Below are 20,684 nucleotides of genomic sequence, written 5' to 3' on the forward strand. Positions count from 1 at the left end.
GGCTGCCCTCGCCACTGCTGCTCCTCACCTGGAAGGCACTGCAGAGGGGGCTGAAACGCCGGCAGAGAAAACCAGGTCCCATTCCCCCTCTTGGAGAATCTTCCTTGACCACTTTCACCTGGAAACTCACAGGTCACAGGACTGAAGTCCCAAAATCCTACATGTGTTTTGATACGGAGTTTGCTCGCACCCCAGCTGCAAACAACATTTGTGCTGGGGGAAGGAGAGAGCTCACCTTCTGGGCTAGTTTGAGGACCAAGGCTCTCACGAGTCACTGCGAAAGGCTCCTCCATCAGAGCCCATTACCAGCTCACACGATATTAGGGTGCGTTTTACAAACTGCAGTGAAGCCGTACCAAAACCAGCCTCTGCGGAGGTGGGGGCACAAATCCCAGGTGTCCCTTTACACACCACAGCCAAGTGGGTGACCCACCCTCTCGCCGTCCCAGCCGAGTCCAGCACCGGGCACGCCGGGAGCGGGCACGGTAAAAGCCACCCAGAGGTACCCAAAGGCCATCTCCAGGATCCCGGCGGGCGCGGACAGGGCCCCGCCCTCCCGGGGGCGGGCGGACCGTCCCGCCCGCCGCGTGTGACCGGCCGTGCCGTGCCGCTGCCGCTCCGCTCCCGCCCGGCTCCGAGATGCCGCTCCTCAGCGTGCCCAAAGAGGTGGCCGTCGGGACGGCGATGCTGGGGATCGCCTTTGCCACGGGTGTGCTGGCAGGTAAGCGGCGCCCCCCAACACCCGGCACACACACGGGGACGTGGGGGCTGCGCCCTCCTCGTGTCCCCACCGGGGAGGGCGCGGGGACCGCAGCTCCCGGGCAGGTTTTTCCCCCCGGGCCGAGCAGGAGTCCCCGCCGCAGGTGCAGCCAGGCGGCCGTCGGGGGAGCAGATGGACCCCTGGGCGCTGCCCTGCGGACAGGGATTTATTTCGCTGAGCTGTGGCAGTAAATACACTGATGCTCTTAGAGCCCAAGCCGCTCCCTATAATCCAGCTACCGCACTGTGGGGCCGGCGCCAGGGTCCCAGCGAAGGCGAGGACGTGCTACCCTACCCGGCCCCTGCCTGCGTGCCTTTGGCCATCCCCGAACGCCGCGGTGCGGGCCCTGCTCACACCATTGTCTTCCGGTAACAGTTTCGCTTTCATTCCCCGGGATCAGCGGAAGAACGAGATGATAATCTGGCAGGGGAAGGAAACTGGTGCTAGGTTTGTAACGCGGCCACTTGCTTATTTACTCTTTGACTTCAGGCGACTTGCTGAAACAATCTAGACCTCGCCGTGATCGTCTGTAAAACAGATCGATAAACAGAAAATAAACCCCTCAAAATAATAGTGGTTTCTAATAGCAAACACTACCAGGATATGTCCTTGTTGTTATTTCTTTAAAATATTTGACCCATTTGGTAAAAGAAGCATTGGGCATCAAAGGTGCAGTCAGTTCTGTATCTGAGTAGACATGCCCTTAAACTTCAACCTTCAGCACCTACTTTATTTGCATACTGGTTTAATGTTAAACAAGCCATGGAGCAATACCAGATTTACTCTGGCTAGAGGGCAGGACCCAGGACTGTGTCATGAGGAGAACACAAGGCTTGAGAAGATGCATCAGCTGACAGCCCTAAAAACCAGCAGTCTCTCTTCATCTGCAAAACATGGGCCCTAGACTAAGAAAATAGTGTGTCACATTCATGTTTCTCAGCTTAAACTTGTCCATTGAGTTCTGATGTGGTTGCTTCTTCTGTAAGAGTATGGCAGCTTTTAAGCATCATATCAGCCACTGAACAACACAGTACCCAAGCCTTTCCCTTTCAGCCTTTGCAGCCATGGGCTGGACATCTTAGAGGTTAAAAAGCGGAGGGGGAGGGGGAGGAAAGAGTCCACTGAGCTGTCCAGCTGCATTGCATTTTCCATTTTCACAGATTTTTTAGAGCAAAGAACTTTTTAACCTTTAGTAATACATCAATGCTTGCTTTATTTAAAGAGCCAGTAACTGAAAAGTAAAAAAGTTCTTATTATTCCTTATTTTTTTGTAGGTAAAAGATACCCTTCTTTAGTTTTTGGGACACCCAAGTCATCCAAGAGTTTAATTGCAAAAAACAGCCCTCTCTGGCAATACATACTGGATCACTCTCTGCGGGAACATCCAATTCTAAAGAAGCTGCGTCTGGTCAGTATCTCCCACACCTCATCTTGAACTGCTGGGATCCTGGGTTTTTTGAACTAGTAATATCCAGATTCATCAATGTTCAGGGCTACCTATGTGAGTATTGAATAGTATTGACATACATTTTAGACATGTCTTTCTATCTCCGGCTCCCAAGTCCACATGTTTGGGATGCATTTGATTTTGACTTGAACAGATGACTTCTGTTCATTTTAGTTGGCATATAAGGAATCTGTAGCAGAGAGAGGTGATGTCCTTCAGCAGGCTCCAGTGTCAGAGCTCAAACATGACATCGTGACTCAGGATTGAATCATTTCAGGTGAAACAAACTGCTCCTGCATAAAATCAGTGAAATGCTAAGTACTGGAACAGGTTGGTTGCAGTGAGCCCTAGAGGAAGAAAGGAAATGGGAGGATATACTTTCCCTTCAACTGTCACGGCACAGCCCTGCTTCTCCCGTTGCCCCCTCCTCAGTGCCAGGAGCCCTTCCACCCTGTCATGGGCTCAGCCCCTCCAGCTCTGCACTGTGTAGCCAGAGCTAAGGGGTGTGACCTTTGGCAACAGATGGTAACCAGCAGTTCATAAAAGCATTCTACATGTCTTGAAGGAAGTGCACCTGTTTATGTAAATTCACAGAAATAAAGGAGTTTTGCAGTCAAGGTTGCTCTATGATTTTTCATGAGTTATAAATATTGCTGAGTTTGCCACAGCTGTGGTAACTTTGGGGTATATTACTGCTTTGAATATCACTCTCCTTAGTTACAGGTAAACTCAACCCAATTTCTGGCTCGTAGATGGAGCACAAAGCCATCTTAAATGAGAAGGTTATCTGTTTTTAGGGTTATCTGTTTTTCCTGGAGTTTCACTTTTTTTTCCCTAGAATATTGGTTTGGTAGCTTTGGGATTGTTTTGCTGTGATGTGTTATATTTTTTCCCTTCTCTCTAGCTCACCCTTGAGCATCCCTGGGGCAGAATGATGGTGTCTTGTGACGAGGCTCAGCTTATGGCAAACTTGGTCAAACTCATTAAAGCCAAGAAAGTTATTGAAATAGGTAAGAGTGTCACTCTGTAGTAAAACTCCTGACTGTTCTTCTCCACATACACCATGTATAACATAAGATATTCAAATACAGTAAGGCACTGCATACCTGTCATAGCAAACAGATGGTCAAACTACAGCATGAAAAGGAGTGTTGAATTTGCACTTGCTTGCCACTTCGTGCATTCAGTAGTTCTGGCATCAGCATAGTTGGCTCATCAGTTCCGAGGGAGTCTGAAAAAATGAGATCAATAGATCACTTGGGTCTCCAGCAGTTGCAAGACAGGGTGTATTCTTTCCTTCCTGTATCAGTTTCTTGCCAGAAGAAAGTATTTTGCTGCACAGGCCATGAACCCAATCCACTTTCCTTGATGCACCTATGTTAGCAGGATGTCCCAAAGCCAGACTGATGCTGAGAAGCCAGGTATGGATTCCCACCATCTTTGTTCTTGGCCTGGCTCTTAAAATGCCCTGGTATTTTGCTGCTCATCCAGTCCCTTTGAGTCAGATATGCAGGGCCTTGTCTGTCCAGGAGACTTTTGGAAAAAGCCAACATTTGCTCAAAGACCGATTTAAAAAAAAGTGAAAAAGTAAAAATTTCTCCCAACCCCCCATTACATTAAAATGGAGGGGAAAAATCTCTAAAATACCCAAAGGAGTCAAGGATGGCAATTTGTTAATGGACAGTATTCCTGAAGAGAGCCATGTAATTCACTACTTATTTATTTTTTTCCACAGTACAATAAGTGTTGATGACTCCTATGGTTTTCCTAGGTGTTTTCACAGGTTATAATGCCTTGAATATGGCACTTGTCCTGCCAGATAATGGCCGAGTTATTGCCTGTGATATAAACGAGGACTATGCCAAAATTGGAAAGCCACTGTGGAAGGAGGTAAGCAGCATCTCCTGTTACACATTTGGGACAGCTGCATTTACAGGTGAAGAGATTTTGGTATTTTAAACTTGCACATTCACACAGAAGTATTCTTATCATTAAAGGAGGCTGGGAAGTTCAGTTTGGGAAGACAAATAAGTGGTGTCTGGAACCTAGAAATAATAGGAAAACTATCTGAACACCAGTCATTCCCTAAGTCCAATCTACTAACAGGTTATTTCTTGACCACTTTTAAGTCCCTGTTCTTTTTCATTTCAGGCAGGAGTAGAGCATAAAATTGACCTGCGGATTAAGCCAGCAATTCAAACACTTGGTAAGTAACCAGAATTAACTTTTTGTTCCCCCTTCCCTAGAAATAGAAGAAGGTTACAATAATGATGAAATGTAAGACCAAATGTGGTTGTGAATATGATTCCTTTTGCTAACAGACAGCTTCTCTTATATTAAAAAAAAAAAATCTTTAGAAGTTCACAGTTTTCCTACCTACTAGCAGAGAGGAGGAAAATGCTTGTCCTATGTAGTGGGCTGTACTAGTCACTCACCTGTCCTGTCCATCACTTCGTTTAATCTATGAAGTACTATTGTCAGCTGCTGCTGGGAAAGCTGATTAAAACAGATTAATTAGATGAAGGCCAGTTTCTGTTATCCATTGTCCATGCTAAGCAAGTATTCTTTTTTTACGGACAGAAAGAGTTTTCTGAAAGGGCTGAAGTGCATAAAAAAATCAGAAGCCAATGTAAAACTTAGAGTACAGTAGTTGAACTGTATTCAGAGAAGTTCAAATTTAGGATGTGCCAAAAGCATGCAAGGCCATTAGCAAGGCAATTACTCTTCTCATTCAAGGAAAGAGAAAACATGGGGTGGAGGAAATATTAATAAGTATTCTGAAAATGCCAGAAATTTTCTAGGATTCTTGGAGGCAGAAGAAAGTTTCCAGCAAAGGTGTTTGATGGATCCACAGATCTATTCATAACATTGTAGTACTTCCAAATTCATCCATCCTTTTCCAAAGAGGCAAATACAAGCACACTGCTAGTATACACTGTCCTTGAAGTCTAACAAACAACTCTGTCTAGGAATTGCTTCAGTAAAAACGATGCTGTTGACAGATGGTAGGGGCAGGTGAGAGGGGTGGCAGCAAACCTTACAAAACAGCAGGCAGCCATCCTCAACTGGCAATTTGGAGTTTAGGAGAACTTAAAACTGAATGTCACCTGCCGTGGCCTAGAGAGGGACTACTTAGATCAATCTTTTGCTGTGATAAATATCTCTTGACAGGGTTTGCTTATGATCTGTGTCATGGCACTTGATCTTCAACAAGAGATTAGCATTTAGAACCTTTTCATAAATGTGAGAAAAATTCTAATCCACTCAAGAAAACAGTTCTCAGCTCAAAAACAGCTGAAGTGTAGAATGTGTCCAGTTTCAAGCTGCTTGATTTGTTTTTATTGCACCTTTCAAGAGTCCCAGCTGTATCTTGCAGTTTTAGAGCTACTCCATGAACTCCTAAGCAGGCAGGACTCAGTAACTGAGTGTTTTATGGCATACATCATGTCTAGATTGGTTTCTGTGGGATAGGCTTTTCTAGTAATTACCTGTGGAGGAATAGGCTGCCTGGTCAAGGCAGCAAAAAACGTTATTTAACAAGAACTTTGACAGAAATGGATTATGTCCTCCTACACAGCATCAACCAGGGTGTAACGACTCACTTTGTTGCTCATCTAGATGAACTGCTGGCCAGCGGAGAAGCGGAAACCTTTGACTTTGCCTTCATTGATGCGGATAAGGAAGGCTACAATGAGTACTATGAAAAATGTTTGCGACTCATAAGGAAAGGGGGAATAATAGCCATTGATAATGTAAGTACTGCAGTTGTAGTGGTAATAGCACAGGGACTTACTGCTTTTGGCTGTGGGAAAGGAAAAAAAAAAGTCACAGTGGGATTCTAGTCAAGTGATTTCTGACCTGCAGCTGGGTTGCCAATTGCGACATGTTTGTTCCATGTTATACAAATGAAAATAAAATTCAACATAAACACTTAAAGTAAGCTAAACAAAACACTAATATAGAGAAGGAATAAAACCCTGTAGAAGTTAAAAGTAATGTGTTAAATTTATGTTAGTACATAAACAGTCTGTGATAACAGAAAGTTAGAATTTTTTTTTGTATTTCATTACAGGGAATGCTCTGTATTATTCTGATTTGTCTTGTAGTGCAGTACTTTCAGTACAATGTACAGTACTTACACAAGATCAAAAGAAGCACTTTTAATCAGTAACTACTAATAAGTTATTAATTTCTAACTTTTACTAGAAACAAATAATGTTAAAACTTCAGGCACCTTGAGGGTTACAGTGGCAGTGGAATAGAGGCTTTTAAAAACCTTATGTTTAAACACATCTTTTTTATTTTGGCTTCTAATCTACAGTAGAATTACAATTCTGTGGACTCCCAATCCCACTTACTAATGAGAGTTCCATGTCAGAGACCGTTAGAAGTCTGAAATACAATAAATAATATAAATTTCTAAAAAATACGCAGGACCTTTTCCAAAGCTTCCTTTGTGGTCCAAGGGTCATACCAGAACAAATGAGATGCATAACAGTTCTTTTTTCAATAGGTCCTTTTTGGTGGGAACGTGCTAAAACCAAGAAAGGATGACTTGGCAGTGCAGAGCATCCACCGCCTCAACGAGAAGCTGCTCCGAGATTCCCGCATCAGTATCAGCATGCTCCCCATGGCGGATGGAGTCACACTGGCATTCAAGCTGTAGCTCCAGGAAGCCCAGCAGATGGGAAATAACGAGCAGCGTCGAATCCTCAGGAAAAATGCCAGTGGAGCAGTATCAAAAATGGTAATTTAACCTTTATCTCCACTGGATAGCATAGCCTGGGAAAGTAGACTTTAGGAGCAGCGGTGTCCTAAGGGTGGCTAAGTAGAGAAGAAAGACTTATTTTGAGAACTACTGTGGTTTCTTATTTTAATTGTAATAAAGCAAATAAACTCATGGGAAATGTTTCTTGTAAGACAGTGGTTGAAAAAAAATCTCCCTCTATTGAATGTCTGAGTTCCAAGTGAGTCAATACAACAAAGTAATTTTCTATCCTAAAATAGGCTCTTGAGTAGCAGAATAATTGGTCCTACCATCAAAAGAAGTGGAGTTTACTAATGTTTATAGCCATAATAGAAAAATGGATTTTAATGAAATGACATCAAGGAGATTGCTAGCCTTCTCAAACTACAAATATTGAAAGTCATTCTTTATCCTTGAAGAGTACTACATAACAAGTCTCAAATAGACATGATTTGAAAAAAAAAGTTCTCTTTAAAAGCTTGCCAAAGGACAAGCTGTATTTGCTGTACATTTGCAATACAGTGTTTGCACTCTCTGAAACCTTTGTGCCCAAGGTCTGGGTTTCTTTCACCTACGTAACAGTGCAGGTAGATTTTTTTGAAGTCAGAATGAGGAAGAGCAGATGGGCAAGAAGTAAACCAAAACAATTCTCCCTCCTTCCTTTCTCCCTCCCACTTGCCCTCAAAGAAGCAACTTGCTAGGTGCTTGTTTCCTAGAAAGTTGAAAGCACAGAGCATTGGTGGCAAGTCTACAGAAGGACTGTGATTGTATGAGGACACAGTACAGCTGTTAACTGGCTATTCAAATCAGTACTGCAAGCAGAGATTCCCTTTCCTAGGCAGCATGTAACAAATTTCAGCCTGAAATTCTTAGTGCAGATAAAACCTGCAAGAAACTGAAAGTAGAGTTTTACAAACAGAAGCTTCACTGGTAAATGTTTTGGGGGACTGATAATACTGGAAGGGTACCATATGTATAGAAGAAAGAGATCTTTAGATTTTTTGATCTCCTGTAGGGAAGCTGTATCACAGCTAAAAGAATACTTCTTCCATTTGCTTAAATAGTGCACTTGAATGACTCAAGACACTGGGGGACAAAGATCTCAAGTCTTAGAATTGTTAAAACTGTCTAGTTGGCTCATATTTTTTAAATTCCAGCTGGGTGGCTTGGGTTCTGGTAAGGGGCAGAGGTTCGGGGCATGGGTCTTGCCTGTCTCGGACACTTGTAGCTTACTGCAGTGGGAGACCAGTGAAGAAAGGAAGCATTGCCTGATGACTTCAGGGTCAGGTTATGACTGAGATCTCAATTCTATTTCTGTCACTTCCACTTAAAACCCTGATTCAGCAGAGCATGTCAGGATGTGCTTAAGTACTTTGCTGCATTGAGGACTGACTGCAAAATCCATGTCTGGGAGAAGGCCAGCACAAGGTGCATGTGGCCCTTAAATGGGAATTTAAATAGGGTGTAAAGTTTGCCCAATTTCTTTCCCTGAGTGCAGTTTTACCCTTAGAGCTTCAAACCTCTGCATGCCGCAAATTTCTTATCTGCATAAAAGAAATAACACCTTATTAAATTTTTAATTACTGTAACAGCTCTCAGATGGAGTGGCTAAAGGAATATACAGGATCATTATACATTTGCATGCAAAGCTTCTGGCCGTGTTCTACTTTACAGTTTTACTTTGTTGGTAGATAACAAAAAAATCATAAGGGTTAAAAACACAAAATGGGACACTTTCACAGCTGGGGCATCCCCTCAAATATTCCTGCCTTCAGAGGCTCTAGACTGATAACCATGAGCAAGCTACAAGGTGTTAAGAACACATACCCTGTCCTAAAATTACCATGATGGCCTTTCCCAAACATGCAGAAGTCACTGGAAGATTGATCACAGACTCTGCAACTGTTTGCCACTAATTTTCAAGTTGAAAGAACCCTCTCGGTACAGTTGAGCCAAAACCAGGCAAGCATCGTGAGTATTTCTGCAAAAAACTGTCAAATAAAAGTTTAGCAACATTGAAAACCAATACAAACAATCATAGTTCGTGAATTCAAAAACTCCCGTTCCTTGAATGGTAGGAACTGTCAAAGTCCCCATTACCTGTGCTAAAGGAAGACCTATAAGTGCCTGAGGTTGAAGCCAGGTACAGTAGCAGGTTAGCATCTTGCCTCTGCTTTGGACTCTGTTCCGTTTTAAATATGCAGAGCATAGTGTGAGCATTTCATCAAACCTGTCTCCATCCTGATCATCTAATTACCATTAGAAAGAATAGCAATGTGTCCCTAAACTATAGATTGATGAGCCATCTGTAAGCTGAAACAAAGAGCAGAAGGAAGCTTAATTGAATCAAATATTTAGAATACATTACACTATCTTGTAGTTACCCAGAAGCTGGCCTTCTCTTCAGGCTTCTGTCCTGCGCATCTGGAATTCATCACCACTAACTGCATTTAATCCTTCAACCTTACTATAAAGTGACTGCTGATAATATATAATTATGGTTTAATTCAAGTAGTGAATCAGCTTTGGGGAATTTGTGGGGACAATGGGAATTTAGGCTTTCATTAGGTGGTGAAAATGGACCACCCAATAATGCAATGCAAGTCTTTGTCTCTCTCTAATGGAAACATCATGTATGGAAGCTCATGGCTCTGCTCATGCCTCTCAGGTAATACACCTGCCTGAGCTACTGCTTGCACTATAGAGTCTCAGTATTTTCTACCCCTTAGGAGGAGCTGACCCAGGGGCACAGCTTTTGCCCAAACTATACTACCCAGCTGTTCCTGTAACACTGGCATGTCTTCTAGTTGCAAGGATTGACCCCAGAGAGGCCAACACAGGTGACATGTACAGCTGGGACATGCTTAGAAGCAAATGCGGCTGAAGGATAGCGCATAAAAAACCAACCAAACGAACAAAAGAACAAAACTAAAAAAACAAGAACAGAACAAAAAAAGAGAATTCCCCCTAATGTGGTAACTCCCAGAAGCCACCATGAGAATGAAAGCATGTGACCCTAACTGCTGGTCTGGTATCTCAGTCCCTGCTCCAGAGATGTCACTTTCAAAATGGTATGACCTGATATTTAGGTGGGTGACAGTAAGGAACAGAAGGCTCTTTAAGAGTAGACTTTGTATCTCTACTTGCTAATTAAATGAGCAGACAAGGCTCATTAACATGCTCTCCCTTTGTGCTGGCCCTCTTCAATATTCCCAGAAGAAGAATAGCAAGAGCTTGAAGTTCTCTACAGCATGGAAAACACTCAGGACTGAGACTGGATGCTCCAAAATCTAGAGAGAGGATTGTCCCAGAAAGAAGAAACAACTTGTTGTCCAAGAGTAGATTCCGGAATGCTCAAGGCTCACTTCTGCATTTTCAACACTGCAGCTTTTAATCCTGCTAAGATATGTGGGGGATGAAGCAGAGCATCATAAGTGTCTCATATTCCTGCAGGCCTAAAGAAAAACTGGGCTACTGAGTGTAGCATAACATAGAGGCACTTGTTTGAACCTCTGACACTGCCTTCACTCCTTCTTTTAACAAACTCATGAAGTGGTTTTAATCTGTTTGAATTCAGTCATGGTACTTTCTGTGAATTGCTGCTCATGGAAGACAATTAGCAAGCTTTTTACGACAAAGCCCTTAGGATACAGGGAAAGGAATATGAATATAAACCTCATCCAAATTCCTTCCTTTGAGTCATGAGCAGTTCTCCAGAAACCTTGCAGCTCAGATCTGAAATGTACTGCAATCTTGATATTGGGGTGGCAACAACAGCAAGTTCCATGACTTTCAGCTGGCTCCTTTTTGACAATGTAGCATAGTTGGCTGCATTCCTGTTTATGTTCTCTTTATCACTTGAAGGCATCCATCCCCAATGGCCATAACAGGAGCAAATAAGCTAAGAGGTCAGTTCTAAGAGATTTTTCTCCCCATGTGCTGGTTTGGGCTGGGATAGAGTTAATTGTCTTCATAGCTGCTAGTACAGGGCTGTGTTTTAGGCTTGTGCTGGAAACAGTGTTGATAATACAGGGATGTTCCCCTCACCTCACCCCACCAAGGAGCAGGCTAGGGGTGCATGAAAAGTTGGGAGGAGAGAAAGCTGGGCCAGCTGACCGAAGATATACCATATGGCATCATGCTGAGCATATACAATGAGGGGAAGATGGAAAAAAGGGGAGACATTCAGAGTGATGGTGTTTGTCTACCCAAGTTATGTATGATTGAGCCCTCCTTTCCTGGAGATGGCTGAACTTGGATGGCCTGCAGATGGGTAATGGTGAATGAATTCCTTATTTTGCTTTGCTTGCATGCACAGCTGCTGGTTTTTTTGTTAAACTGTCTGCATCTCAACCCATGACTATCCTCACTTTTACCCTTCCAGTTCTTTCCCCCATCCCACTGGAGGTGGTGAGCATACAGCTGTGTGGGGCTTAGTTGCCAGCTGGGTTTAAACCGCAACACCGTACTAGAGTTGAGATTAATACTGCTTGGTTTTATCCTTCCCATCTACTGAAACTGCACAGGTCTCCTCCATCCCTGACACCACTTTTGCACTTATGGAATGTGACCATGCTGAGCAGCTCCATCCCTTCTTCCAAACAATGGCTTGACCAACACATTCAAATAACCCTCAAGCTCCCCACACACCAATGATCTGGGCCCACCTCTAAGTGTTTTGCAGCATGTTTGATTTTACTGCTCATTTCATTTTAATGGGAGAGGCAGTACTATCATGTCCTTCCCAGAATGAAAATGTGAAAAGCTATAAATAAAAAAAGAAGGTGCTTTTGGGGAGGGATTGCTGATGACATCCCAACCAAGTACTGAGCAGGAGAATGACAAGGTTGATGCTTCCCTCTTTGCACACCTAAGAGCTGCAAATGAGCATTCCTGCCACTGTGAGCACTGAAGTTTCTTCAGAGAAGACTCATTTTGTTTCCACACTCACCAGTTGCTCTGCATTCTGGTCTGCCAAGCCTTGTCCCAGGGCTTTGGCATTTCCCTGCTGCTGCACGTTGTGCTAGTGATTTGCACTGGGCTGAAAGGCTCTGCTGAGTATAAAGCATTACCTCTGCATAATTCTAATCACACACAAATTGGTCTCATGCATTTGCAGCTACTCATGGTTTCCAAGTCACCTGTTTTATAATAATTTTAAAGGCAATGTTTTGAAAAAGGAAATGAATGAACATAAAGCCTGCAAAAGAGGGAAATTAATGTGGGATTTCAGACAAGTTATTTATCTTCCTTTTTGGCTCAGTGCAATACTGTAGGGATAAGCACATAACTAGCTGCTTTAATATTTACTCCTATTATAAGAAAAGTAAACATTGCTGATAAGTCACTGCTTTCCAGGATTAGATTTCATATTTTAGAGACTGCTTTAAATTAATGCAGATGCAAACATTATCTTTTCTTCTTATTCATATATTTCCCTAATGAGTTCCAAGCAAATTATGCCTACTTATATTTTATGATTTTAAATAATTAAAACATTTTATGGAGGCAACTAAAATTCTCCCCAGAGTTAGCAGAAAGATTATTGATTGAACAGATCTCAGGCTACAAGGAAAAAATTATTATTTAGTTTAAAGGCTCATAATTTTATTCCTATTCACCTCCTGAAAAACCAAGAGATGGTGAATTTTTACAGCAACCTTTTGAGTTATGCTGGGGTAGGGACTTAGGTTATATTGGTGAGCTGAAAGTAGTAACTTTTTGACATCATGAAATTAGATTTCAGAAGATAGTTAATGAGAAAGTGTTATTGCTGCTGTCACAAGTAAATGCAATGCCTAAGTACTGCACACCCACACAGCACCACAGCATTCATAACCGAAGATAAAGCCTTGCTGTACATTCACTAAGAATTTTAATCAAATCTGCGAATGCAAAACATCAACAGAAGAAATCCACTCTCAGGACTAGTTCACAGGATACCCCGGCTCTGTGTATCACCTCATGTGTCATGGCCACAGAAGTCGATAGGGTTATGGCCCAGATGTTACTGGCCTATAGCACAACCCCCAGCAACAGAAAAGTGGGATTATTCCAGCATGAGGCGAAAAACAAACAAGCCATAACAACAAAAAAAGAAAGAAACCCAAAAGAGACAAACACATTTTAAAATAGGTGCAAAGAAACAGGTCCAGAGAGATCGTCACAAAGAAGGGCAATGGATGCCTGCAATTTCAAACACAAGTCACAGCTGGAGATAAAATTTAGACTTATTTGTAGGGAACCTTATGCTTGTCTATGATGTCACCTTTGTCTTTTAATGTGTCTTTTTTTAGGAAGCAAACTTTAGGAGCTTACATTTAAAGGTAAGCAAAACACGTAGCTCCTTGGACTACCAAAAAAAAAAAAAAAAAAAAAGAGAGAAATTACATTACTTAGATCCCAAACACTGACTTCTGAGCATTATTTTTATTCTGCATGCCCTAGCCTTTTCCTTATAACAGAGAAATTCACACAGGCTGTGGCTCACAACTCTCAATGCTTACTTCGTTTCTTTATAAGGTACATATTTTTGCATTTGCCTACTAGAAGTCAATATTACTGATATCTGCTACAGGTCAAAACCTGGAAAGCAGGAGGAACAGGAACAGCTGCTTCACCCAGAAGAACTGGAAAGTTTTATCAGATGTCAATGGACACGTTTGAAATGAAGCAGAGCTGGGAGGACTATATGGGGTCAGGGAGGGAGGGAGTGGACAGTGAGACCTCCATGCTGCTCTGTGTAGAGGGACCCACGTCTGCCTCCACCTCTGTCAAGGTTCAGCTCCATGGACAGAGGTGAGAAAGGGGCCCTCAGCTGCCTTCACCGCAACTTCCACCCAGCTACCAGGGTCTCCTCAGCCTCCTGGGCACATCAGCAGGGTATTGGTATGTTGTTTTCAGTGTCACCTTCAATATCCTCTAGCCATCTAAATGTCAGCTGCTATAAAATGCTCTCCCAAGACACTTAATCCATCTTTTCAATGTACAGTAATTAATGGGGTCGTTCTAAAGCAGAAAGCCACAGTTAACTGTGCAACTACTGTGCAATCATGTATTACATCGAAGAGATTACTACAACCTGAAAGGAATAGCAGAGCCCTCCTTGGTTTCCTTTGAACAGCAAAGCTAGATTATATTCCAGTGAGCCTCAAAGAAATCCCCAGAGCAGAGAAGCATTAATTCACTACCGAAGTTCAATTACAAAACAATGTGCACTAGGTCAAACTGCTGACAAAACGGTTCCTGTACAAAAAGCTGCCGTTTCTCCACAGGTAGAGACTACACAGATGTATAGAGCCAGCTTCTATATCACCTCTGGGTCTTCCTACAGCTCATTTTTGACACTTCCGGGGAGCTATTCCCACCAATAGAAGGTGTCCTGCGGAGGGTCTGGGCCACAGTACCAAAGCTGAGCTCCCTTGCCCCCTGTCAAGGACTGCTGCATGGGATCAGACCTATCCTCACAATCTGAGACTGATCCAAGTTATCACTGAAGACTAACTTGAAAGAGGCAAAAGCACAGACACATTTAGTCAACACCCAGAGACCTGGGACCACAAAATTCCTGCTGATTTTACAGAAAGTGTCACAGGTACTATCAAACCCATCTCGCTCCCCTCCCTCACACAGCTTTGGTTACTTTGATGGGTGCTACTAAGTTTTCCTTTTTTGATTTTCAACGTAGTCCTCACATACCATATACCGAGTGATACCCTTTAGCTCAAGCTTAACTTAAAGTTTGTATTTAAACTTCCAGACAAGGAGTATGGTAAACACTTAATGAAAACATCAGACCTGCAGCAAGGGTCTGCCTGTTGACCTTGGGAACCATTTATGGTCACCTCCACAAACTGCACTAAAGGCACATGATTAAGGCCGCAAGGTTAAGCACCGACAATGTTGCAAAAGACTAATTAAACTTGCACAAGCAATTTTAATTTTGACAACCTCTATTACATATAGGCATTATAATATGGATTTTAATTTTATGATCAAGCATTTCTGCATTCAACCTTTTATGTGCTCCTTCCTGACCTTATTAGGTCTCATTTTATTTCTTTTGCCTTCAGGCTAATATACTGAGAACCTATAAACAGGAGAATAGCTGCTTTAGACAGCCTGTGCCATTGGAGGATTGCTAGGTCTCAGAAGGGCCAAGCAGCTTTGTGCCGTGGTCACAATTGTCTAGCAGAAGAAATAAGCAAAATGAGGGAATCACCAGCAGAAGTTATAACTGCCTTTTCTGTGTTTAATTATCTTTTCTTTCTGCTTTATGTTTATCTCACTTCATCTCCATAAAAGACTGTAACAGCTACAGCAACACGAAGTCATTTCAGTTAATTCCCTGTACTTTTTCTCCAAGGAATCAAAGGCTATCAAATAAAAGGGAAGAAAAACAGAGGAGAAGTAAGAACAGGTTTTTCTAGGCAACAGGAAAGTTATCCTGTGGAGGCAAGTATTAAAGTATTTCTTCTCCTGGAAAGTTTACATTTTGAATGCTTCTCTGCTACTCAGTCCTTCTGTCCTTTGCTGCTCACCAGGTTGAAGTCTCTGTGCCTGTACCCCTGCCCCTCAGGTACCCATGAGCTGCTGTGCAGGCAGCACAGCTCACACGGTCAAGGCAGGCAAGTACCCGCTCCCAACAAACACCAACACAGCCACACTCCCTGGTGTGGCGGGCGCGCAGGGCCAGGCGTGCCCCAGCCCCACCAGACACGGCACGTGTCTTGCACACCATATTCTTAATTCAAGAAATCCCAGACAGAAACATGAGAGCAATCTCACATCATTAACAAGAAACTTAATTGGCTTAACACAAAAGCTTTGTACGGCAGTCGGCTCACGCTTCTTGCAAGCCCCTCCCTCTGTCCTCGGCAGTAAGTGGTGCTTTGCCAACACAGTGGGGAAGCAAGGGCAAGCACCTCGTATGCACCCCTCTGGTACTGGGGTGTGCTGTGAGTTAGGAGGAGCTGTGACCCGGGAGAAGCTGCTACTCATGACTGCGGTGGGACTCTATGGTACATTTCTGCTACAACTGCCCACAAAACAAAAGGAAGGGTTTGGATATGGGACCCTGAGCCAGACTGTTCTGAAGCAGGAGGTGGGTTGGTTCAGTTGTGCTGGCTTGGCAGGGAGACCTACCAAGACTCCTACATTAGTGCTTGCTCATGAACTCGCCTTGTGATGGCCATGATAAACCAGGTGAGCTTCAGGCTATATGAGTGCACTGCAAACAATTTCAACAGAAGCTCACATACCCTAAATGGAGAGACAACCTTTGCTACAAAGCATTAGGACTCACCTGAAAGCCTACAAGTCTTACACCAGGACTGCATGTTGTACCACATTTCCTAAGGTACTTCAAAAAGGTAAAACAAAAATAAAATATTTTCTCAAATACAGTGGAAGATCAGCCTTCTGAGACTGCAATACAAGCCTACATCCACAGTACCATACCCTGAAGAGCTATTTTGTGAATTGCAGTTTACTTAAAAACATTTCATAAAACACTGATTCTTGATACACCAGAGATGCCCATTCACACTTACCTGGTGTTGTCTCTGTCAGCAAAGGCTCTGCAGCTGGCAGCATAGAGGGCCACCACCTCTGCTTGTCACATCCATGGGGACATCTGTCAGAGCTCATCCTGTTCAGCTAAACCAATGAACATCCCAGGTATGAAAGCAAGAACCACTACACATTCCATCACTATGGGCAGGCTTTAAAGGACACACATGGAGCACCACCAACAAGAGAAAACAGAAACACTCCCTAACCTGCTCCCAAAAGCATGTGCTGCCAGTTAGAGAAGTGAAAGTGATACCAGGTGTCTCTTGTGATCAGTTGCAACACACCCAAAACAGTCAACAAGGTACCAAAAGAAAAATTGACTGCAGCATTCAATTTGTTCTGGGCCTAGGCTTAGCCCCCTGCACCAGGGCAGCTGGCAGTACACCCATATCTCCCACTCCCCAGGAGCTGAGGGACTCAACACACCTGGCAAAGAGATCTTTGCATACTCTGGTGGGCAGGAAAACAAGGCTCCAAAAACCAACAGGGATCCCCAAAGAGGGGAGCAGGACAAGGTGAGGCACTCTCCAGGAACAGGCAGTGGGGAGCCCAGGGCAGCAGTTCACTGTCCAGCATCATGGATGCACTAGTCTTATGTTTTTTTTCCAGGAAAGACAAAAGCTGTCTCTGCTCCCCACCTCCAGCTGAAATAGTCTGAACAGTACCTTTCTAACAGCTCCACTGTGTGAAGGGGATCCTGCTCCTTGCAGCAGTGCTGACCACCCTGTGACTGCTTCTGCCCCATGACATCAGCAGCTCAAGCAGCAAAGGGTAGTGCTTCACTACAGCATCACAGAATCAATTAGGATGGAAAAGACCTCTGAGATCATTGAGTCCAACCCATGACCAAAGACCATCATGTCAACTAGACCATGGCACAAAGTACTACATCCAGCCTTTCCTTAAACACTTCCAGGGACAGCGACTCCACCACCTCCCTAGGCAGTCCATTCCAATGTTTAATCACTTTCTCTGAAGAAATTCCTTGTAGTGTCCAACCTAAACCTCCCCTGGAACGCTTAAGACTATGTCCTCTTGTCCTGTCATTAGCTGCCTGGGAGAAGACGCTGATCTTCACCTGGCTACAGCTTCCTTTCATGAAGTTTAGAGAGTGATAAGGTCTTCCCTGAGCCTCCTCTTCTCCAGGCTAAACAAGCCTCTCCCCCAGCTCCCTCAGCCACTCCTTACAGGACTTACCCTTCTGACCCCTCCCCAGTGCCGTTACCCTTCTCTGGACCTGCTTCAGCACCTCAGCATCCTTCCTGAACTGAGGGGCCCAGAACTGGACACAGTACGCAAGGTATGGCCTCACCAATGCTGAGTACAGGGGCACAGTCACTTCCCTAGTCCTGCTGGCCCCACTATTTCTGATACAAGCCAGGATTCCATTGGCCTTCTTGGCCACCTGGACACACTGATGGGCACATCCACATGGGACAGGCCCTTAGCAGACTTGCTGGTCTCTTTTCCCTGTCCCCATGCTCCAATGGCTTGATTGGCACTTAAATTAATTGCAATTAATTGCAAAGATGGGGGAATAATTTGTGAGCTACCCACACTGTGGCAGTGTGAGGTGCCTGGGCTGTGGCCATGCGCCTGCACCGCTAACATGCCCTGTGGCTACCACAGGATTAGTCCAGCCCTGCCATCCAGCATGATGACACCAGACAAGGAAATATCATGAGTCAGCAATGTTTTGAATCCTTCCCCTTTGTCTGCTGGCTTTTGGCAGCTGGTGTGCCCTGTCCTCCTGCCAGCAAGTGCTTCTCAAAGCCAAGGGTAGCCAGAACATCTCCTTGGAAATCAAGGAATCGCAAGTCATTTGGGGATAACTTATAGAAAAGTGTTGTCAAGTCAGGAGCAGATCAGCAGTCAGGAAGATAACCTGATGCGTTAATTAATTCTGTGTAGACCGGGGAGTATATGCTCCCTGGAGACAGCTGCTGCAGCCCGTGAGGAGAACACGGCTGGCTGCTCCCTCTGAGCCCGCGGGTCGCAGGGCTGGAGCACACGGAGTGCCCGCGTACGCGCGGGGTTTCCTCTTCTATTTCTTTGGCTCAGAATCAGGCTCAGGCTCGCTGCCGTCAGTACTTCCCGCTGCCTCCCTCCCTCGGCGGGATGAGGACGGTGCCCGAGGAGCGCCCGCCGCAGCGGCTCCTCCTCAAGGCACAGCCTTGGCCACCAGGCGGCGCCGGCGGGCGCGGCGGGGCGGGGCGGGGCGGCCCCAACCCCGGGCGGGTCTGGGGGTCACACCCTCCCTCCGCTCACGGCACTGCCCCGACCCCGGGCTTGTCTGGGGGTCACACCCACCCTCCTCTCCCGGCACCGCCCCGGCACGGGGAATGGCGAACTTCAGCAAAGCTCTCTCAGAACCTGCAGGGAAAACACCCCGAACTGTGCAGGAGGAAATATACACATACACACAAACAAACACACGCACACAAACACACACGCACCCTTCTGCACACCGCAGCCAAGCGCTAAACACAGCATAGCAAAACTTAGCATTTCTTAAACAGAGGAGCTGCATGTGCATACTAGAGGATCCGTTAAAGTGTATTTTTGATAATGCCACCACAGACCAGTAAAGTATCCAAGAAAGCTCGCAGGTTCCGTGTAAGCTCCCACCTCAGCTCTTCCTCCACTCCGTGTCTCAGGTGGAGCTCAGGTAGCTCTGACTCAAGCTAGGAAACACTAAGATCAGGGAGATCTTAGTGAGATCAGGGACATTTCTGTAATAGCTATTTAGTACATTAATGCCCACAGGAGAACAGGAAAAGTAAACCAAAAAAAAGGTACCGAGTGCTAAGAATGCCAAATCGTTAAACAGACTCATTGCTTCAGCATTAGGCTCTTTTCCCATGAATCCAGGACAAAGAACATCCCATGAAAACACCCACCAACCCATGGGATTTCTGGTGTGTACGCTACCGTTAACCAGCAGCAAATGTGCTGCAAGTGCTGCCATGGTGTTGGGCTCAGCACAAAACTCTCATTTAAAAAGATGCTGTAGTAAAGGTCAAATGTTTGGAGCTGAAATAGTCCATGCTTGCCATCTTTAAAGGTCAGTTTTCCCAACACCAGTACATAAATGAGTGCAGATATGAACCAAATCTCAGTGCGTACACCCCACCTTTTGTCTAATAGTATTTTTGTAAGTTTTAATTGCATATTATTTCTCAGAAATTACTGCCAAAAAAAATTACTCCTTTCTATAATGAGTATCTGTATGAAACTTGCAGCTGAAGGAGAAGATGCTGTACATTAGGCTCACAAAAATCCAGTTGGATTGCTTTCCATTTGACCCAGCAGCACGTGGAAAGATGGACACAATGGGCAACTAAAAGGCAGGCCCAGGAACAATCATGAGAAGGGAAATATCACTAAAATACAATGAATGCACACTACGCTAATTGATATAATCCATGTTTTTATTTCTATTCCAAATTGGGAACAGAAACATTCCACTGCAAAGGGACACTGACAAACACAATAAACCCACTTACACAACGTAGCCTTTTCATGCCCCTTAACAACCCCACCAGCTTTTACTCTGGGTTTCCTTTCTGCCAGTTGGTTCACAGGAAGCATTTGTACCTGCGATTAAGACACTGCTGCTACAGGTGTGACCGTTTTATCGTCATTAATGATTTGCCTTGCATAGAATTGCTTCTGTCTTTGGTCACCAGTATGATAAGGAAACGAGGACCTTTGATAGGAGTAGGGCTGAATCATCCATGTGTGAGCTGCCTTCTGTTTGCTCAGTTCTGCTTCCCCAGTCACCATGGATTTAAAGGTATCTGTGCCCAGCTGACGGACTGTTGCAGCAATAAGCCAAACACCAGAACAGGACATTAGAGGGCAGCAAGCACACTTACTGCTGCCTGGCTTTATCCAGAGCCAAGGGAAAGGTAAAAACCTCTGTCCCAACACTCAGGGGCAAAAGGTTTCTGTGCCCATTTCCAAATAGTTCCAAATTTCCTGGTTTTGAATGACTGCAGTGTGCAAGAAGCAGATTTAGGAATATACTGCACCCCAGCTGAACCCTGTGAAGAGTGCAAGGTTAATTGAACCAACCTGGAGAATTTCTACAGCACAAGAACGTAAATGTTCAGGTCACTCAGACAGTAACTTGTGAAATCCAGGGCACCATAATC

At 44.4% G+C, this 20,684-nt stretch overlaps 1 protein-coding gene across 1 annotated transcript; it reads left to right on the forward strand.

Annotated features, from left to right (window-relative positions):
* Positions 1 to 554: 554 nt before the first annotated feature.
* On the forward strand, positions 555 to 7,126 carry COMTD1 (catechol-O-methyltransferase domain containing 1). The gene is made up of 7 exons (XM_064662647.1): positions 555 to 721; positions 2,035 to 2,168; positions 3,112 to 3,217; positions 3,979 to 4,097; positions 4,359 to 4,413; positions 5,826 to 5,959; positions 6,721 to 7,126. The coding sequence occupies exons 1-7, from the start codon at positions 640 to 642 to the stop codon at positions 6,871 to 6,873; spliced, it is 783 nt and encodes a 260-aa protein (XP_064518717.1). The 5' UTR covers positions 555 to 639; the 3' UTR covers positions 6,874 to 7,126.
* Positions 7,127 to 20,684: the final 13,558 nt, after the last annotated feature.

This window comes from Pseudopipra pipra, chromosome 8 (assembly GCF_036250125.1).
Source record: "Pseudopipra pipra isolate bDixPip1 chromosome 8, bDixPip1.hap1, whole genome shotgun sequence".
NCBI lineage: Eukaryota > Metazoa > Chordata > Aves > Passeriformes > Pipridae > Pseudopipra > Pseudopipra pipra.

What these genes read in the sequence shown, in the direction of transcription:
- COMTD1 (XM_064662647.1), top strand. Translation starts at nt 640, where the DNA reads ATGCCGCTCCTCAGCGTGCCCAAAGAGGTGGCCGTCGGGACGGCGATG. An exon ending in TTCTAAAGAAGCTGCGTCTG is followed by an intron (nt 2,169 to 3,111) that starts GTCAGTATCTCC and finishes CCTTCTCTCTAG; the next exon opens with CTCACCCTTGAGCATCCCTG. An exon ending in GAAAGCCACTGTGGAAGGAG is followed by an intron (nt 4,098 to 4,358) that starts GTAAGCAGCATC and finishes TTTTCATTTCAG; the next exon opens with GCAGGAGTAGAGCATAAAAT.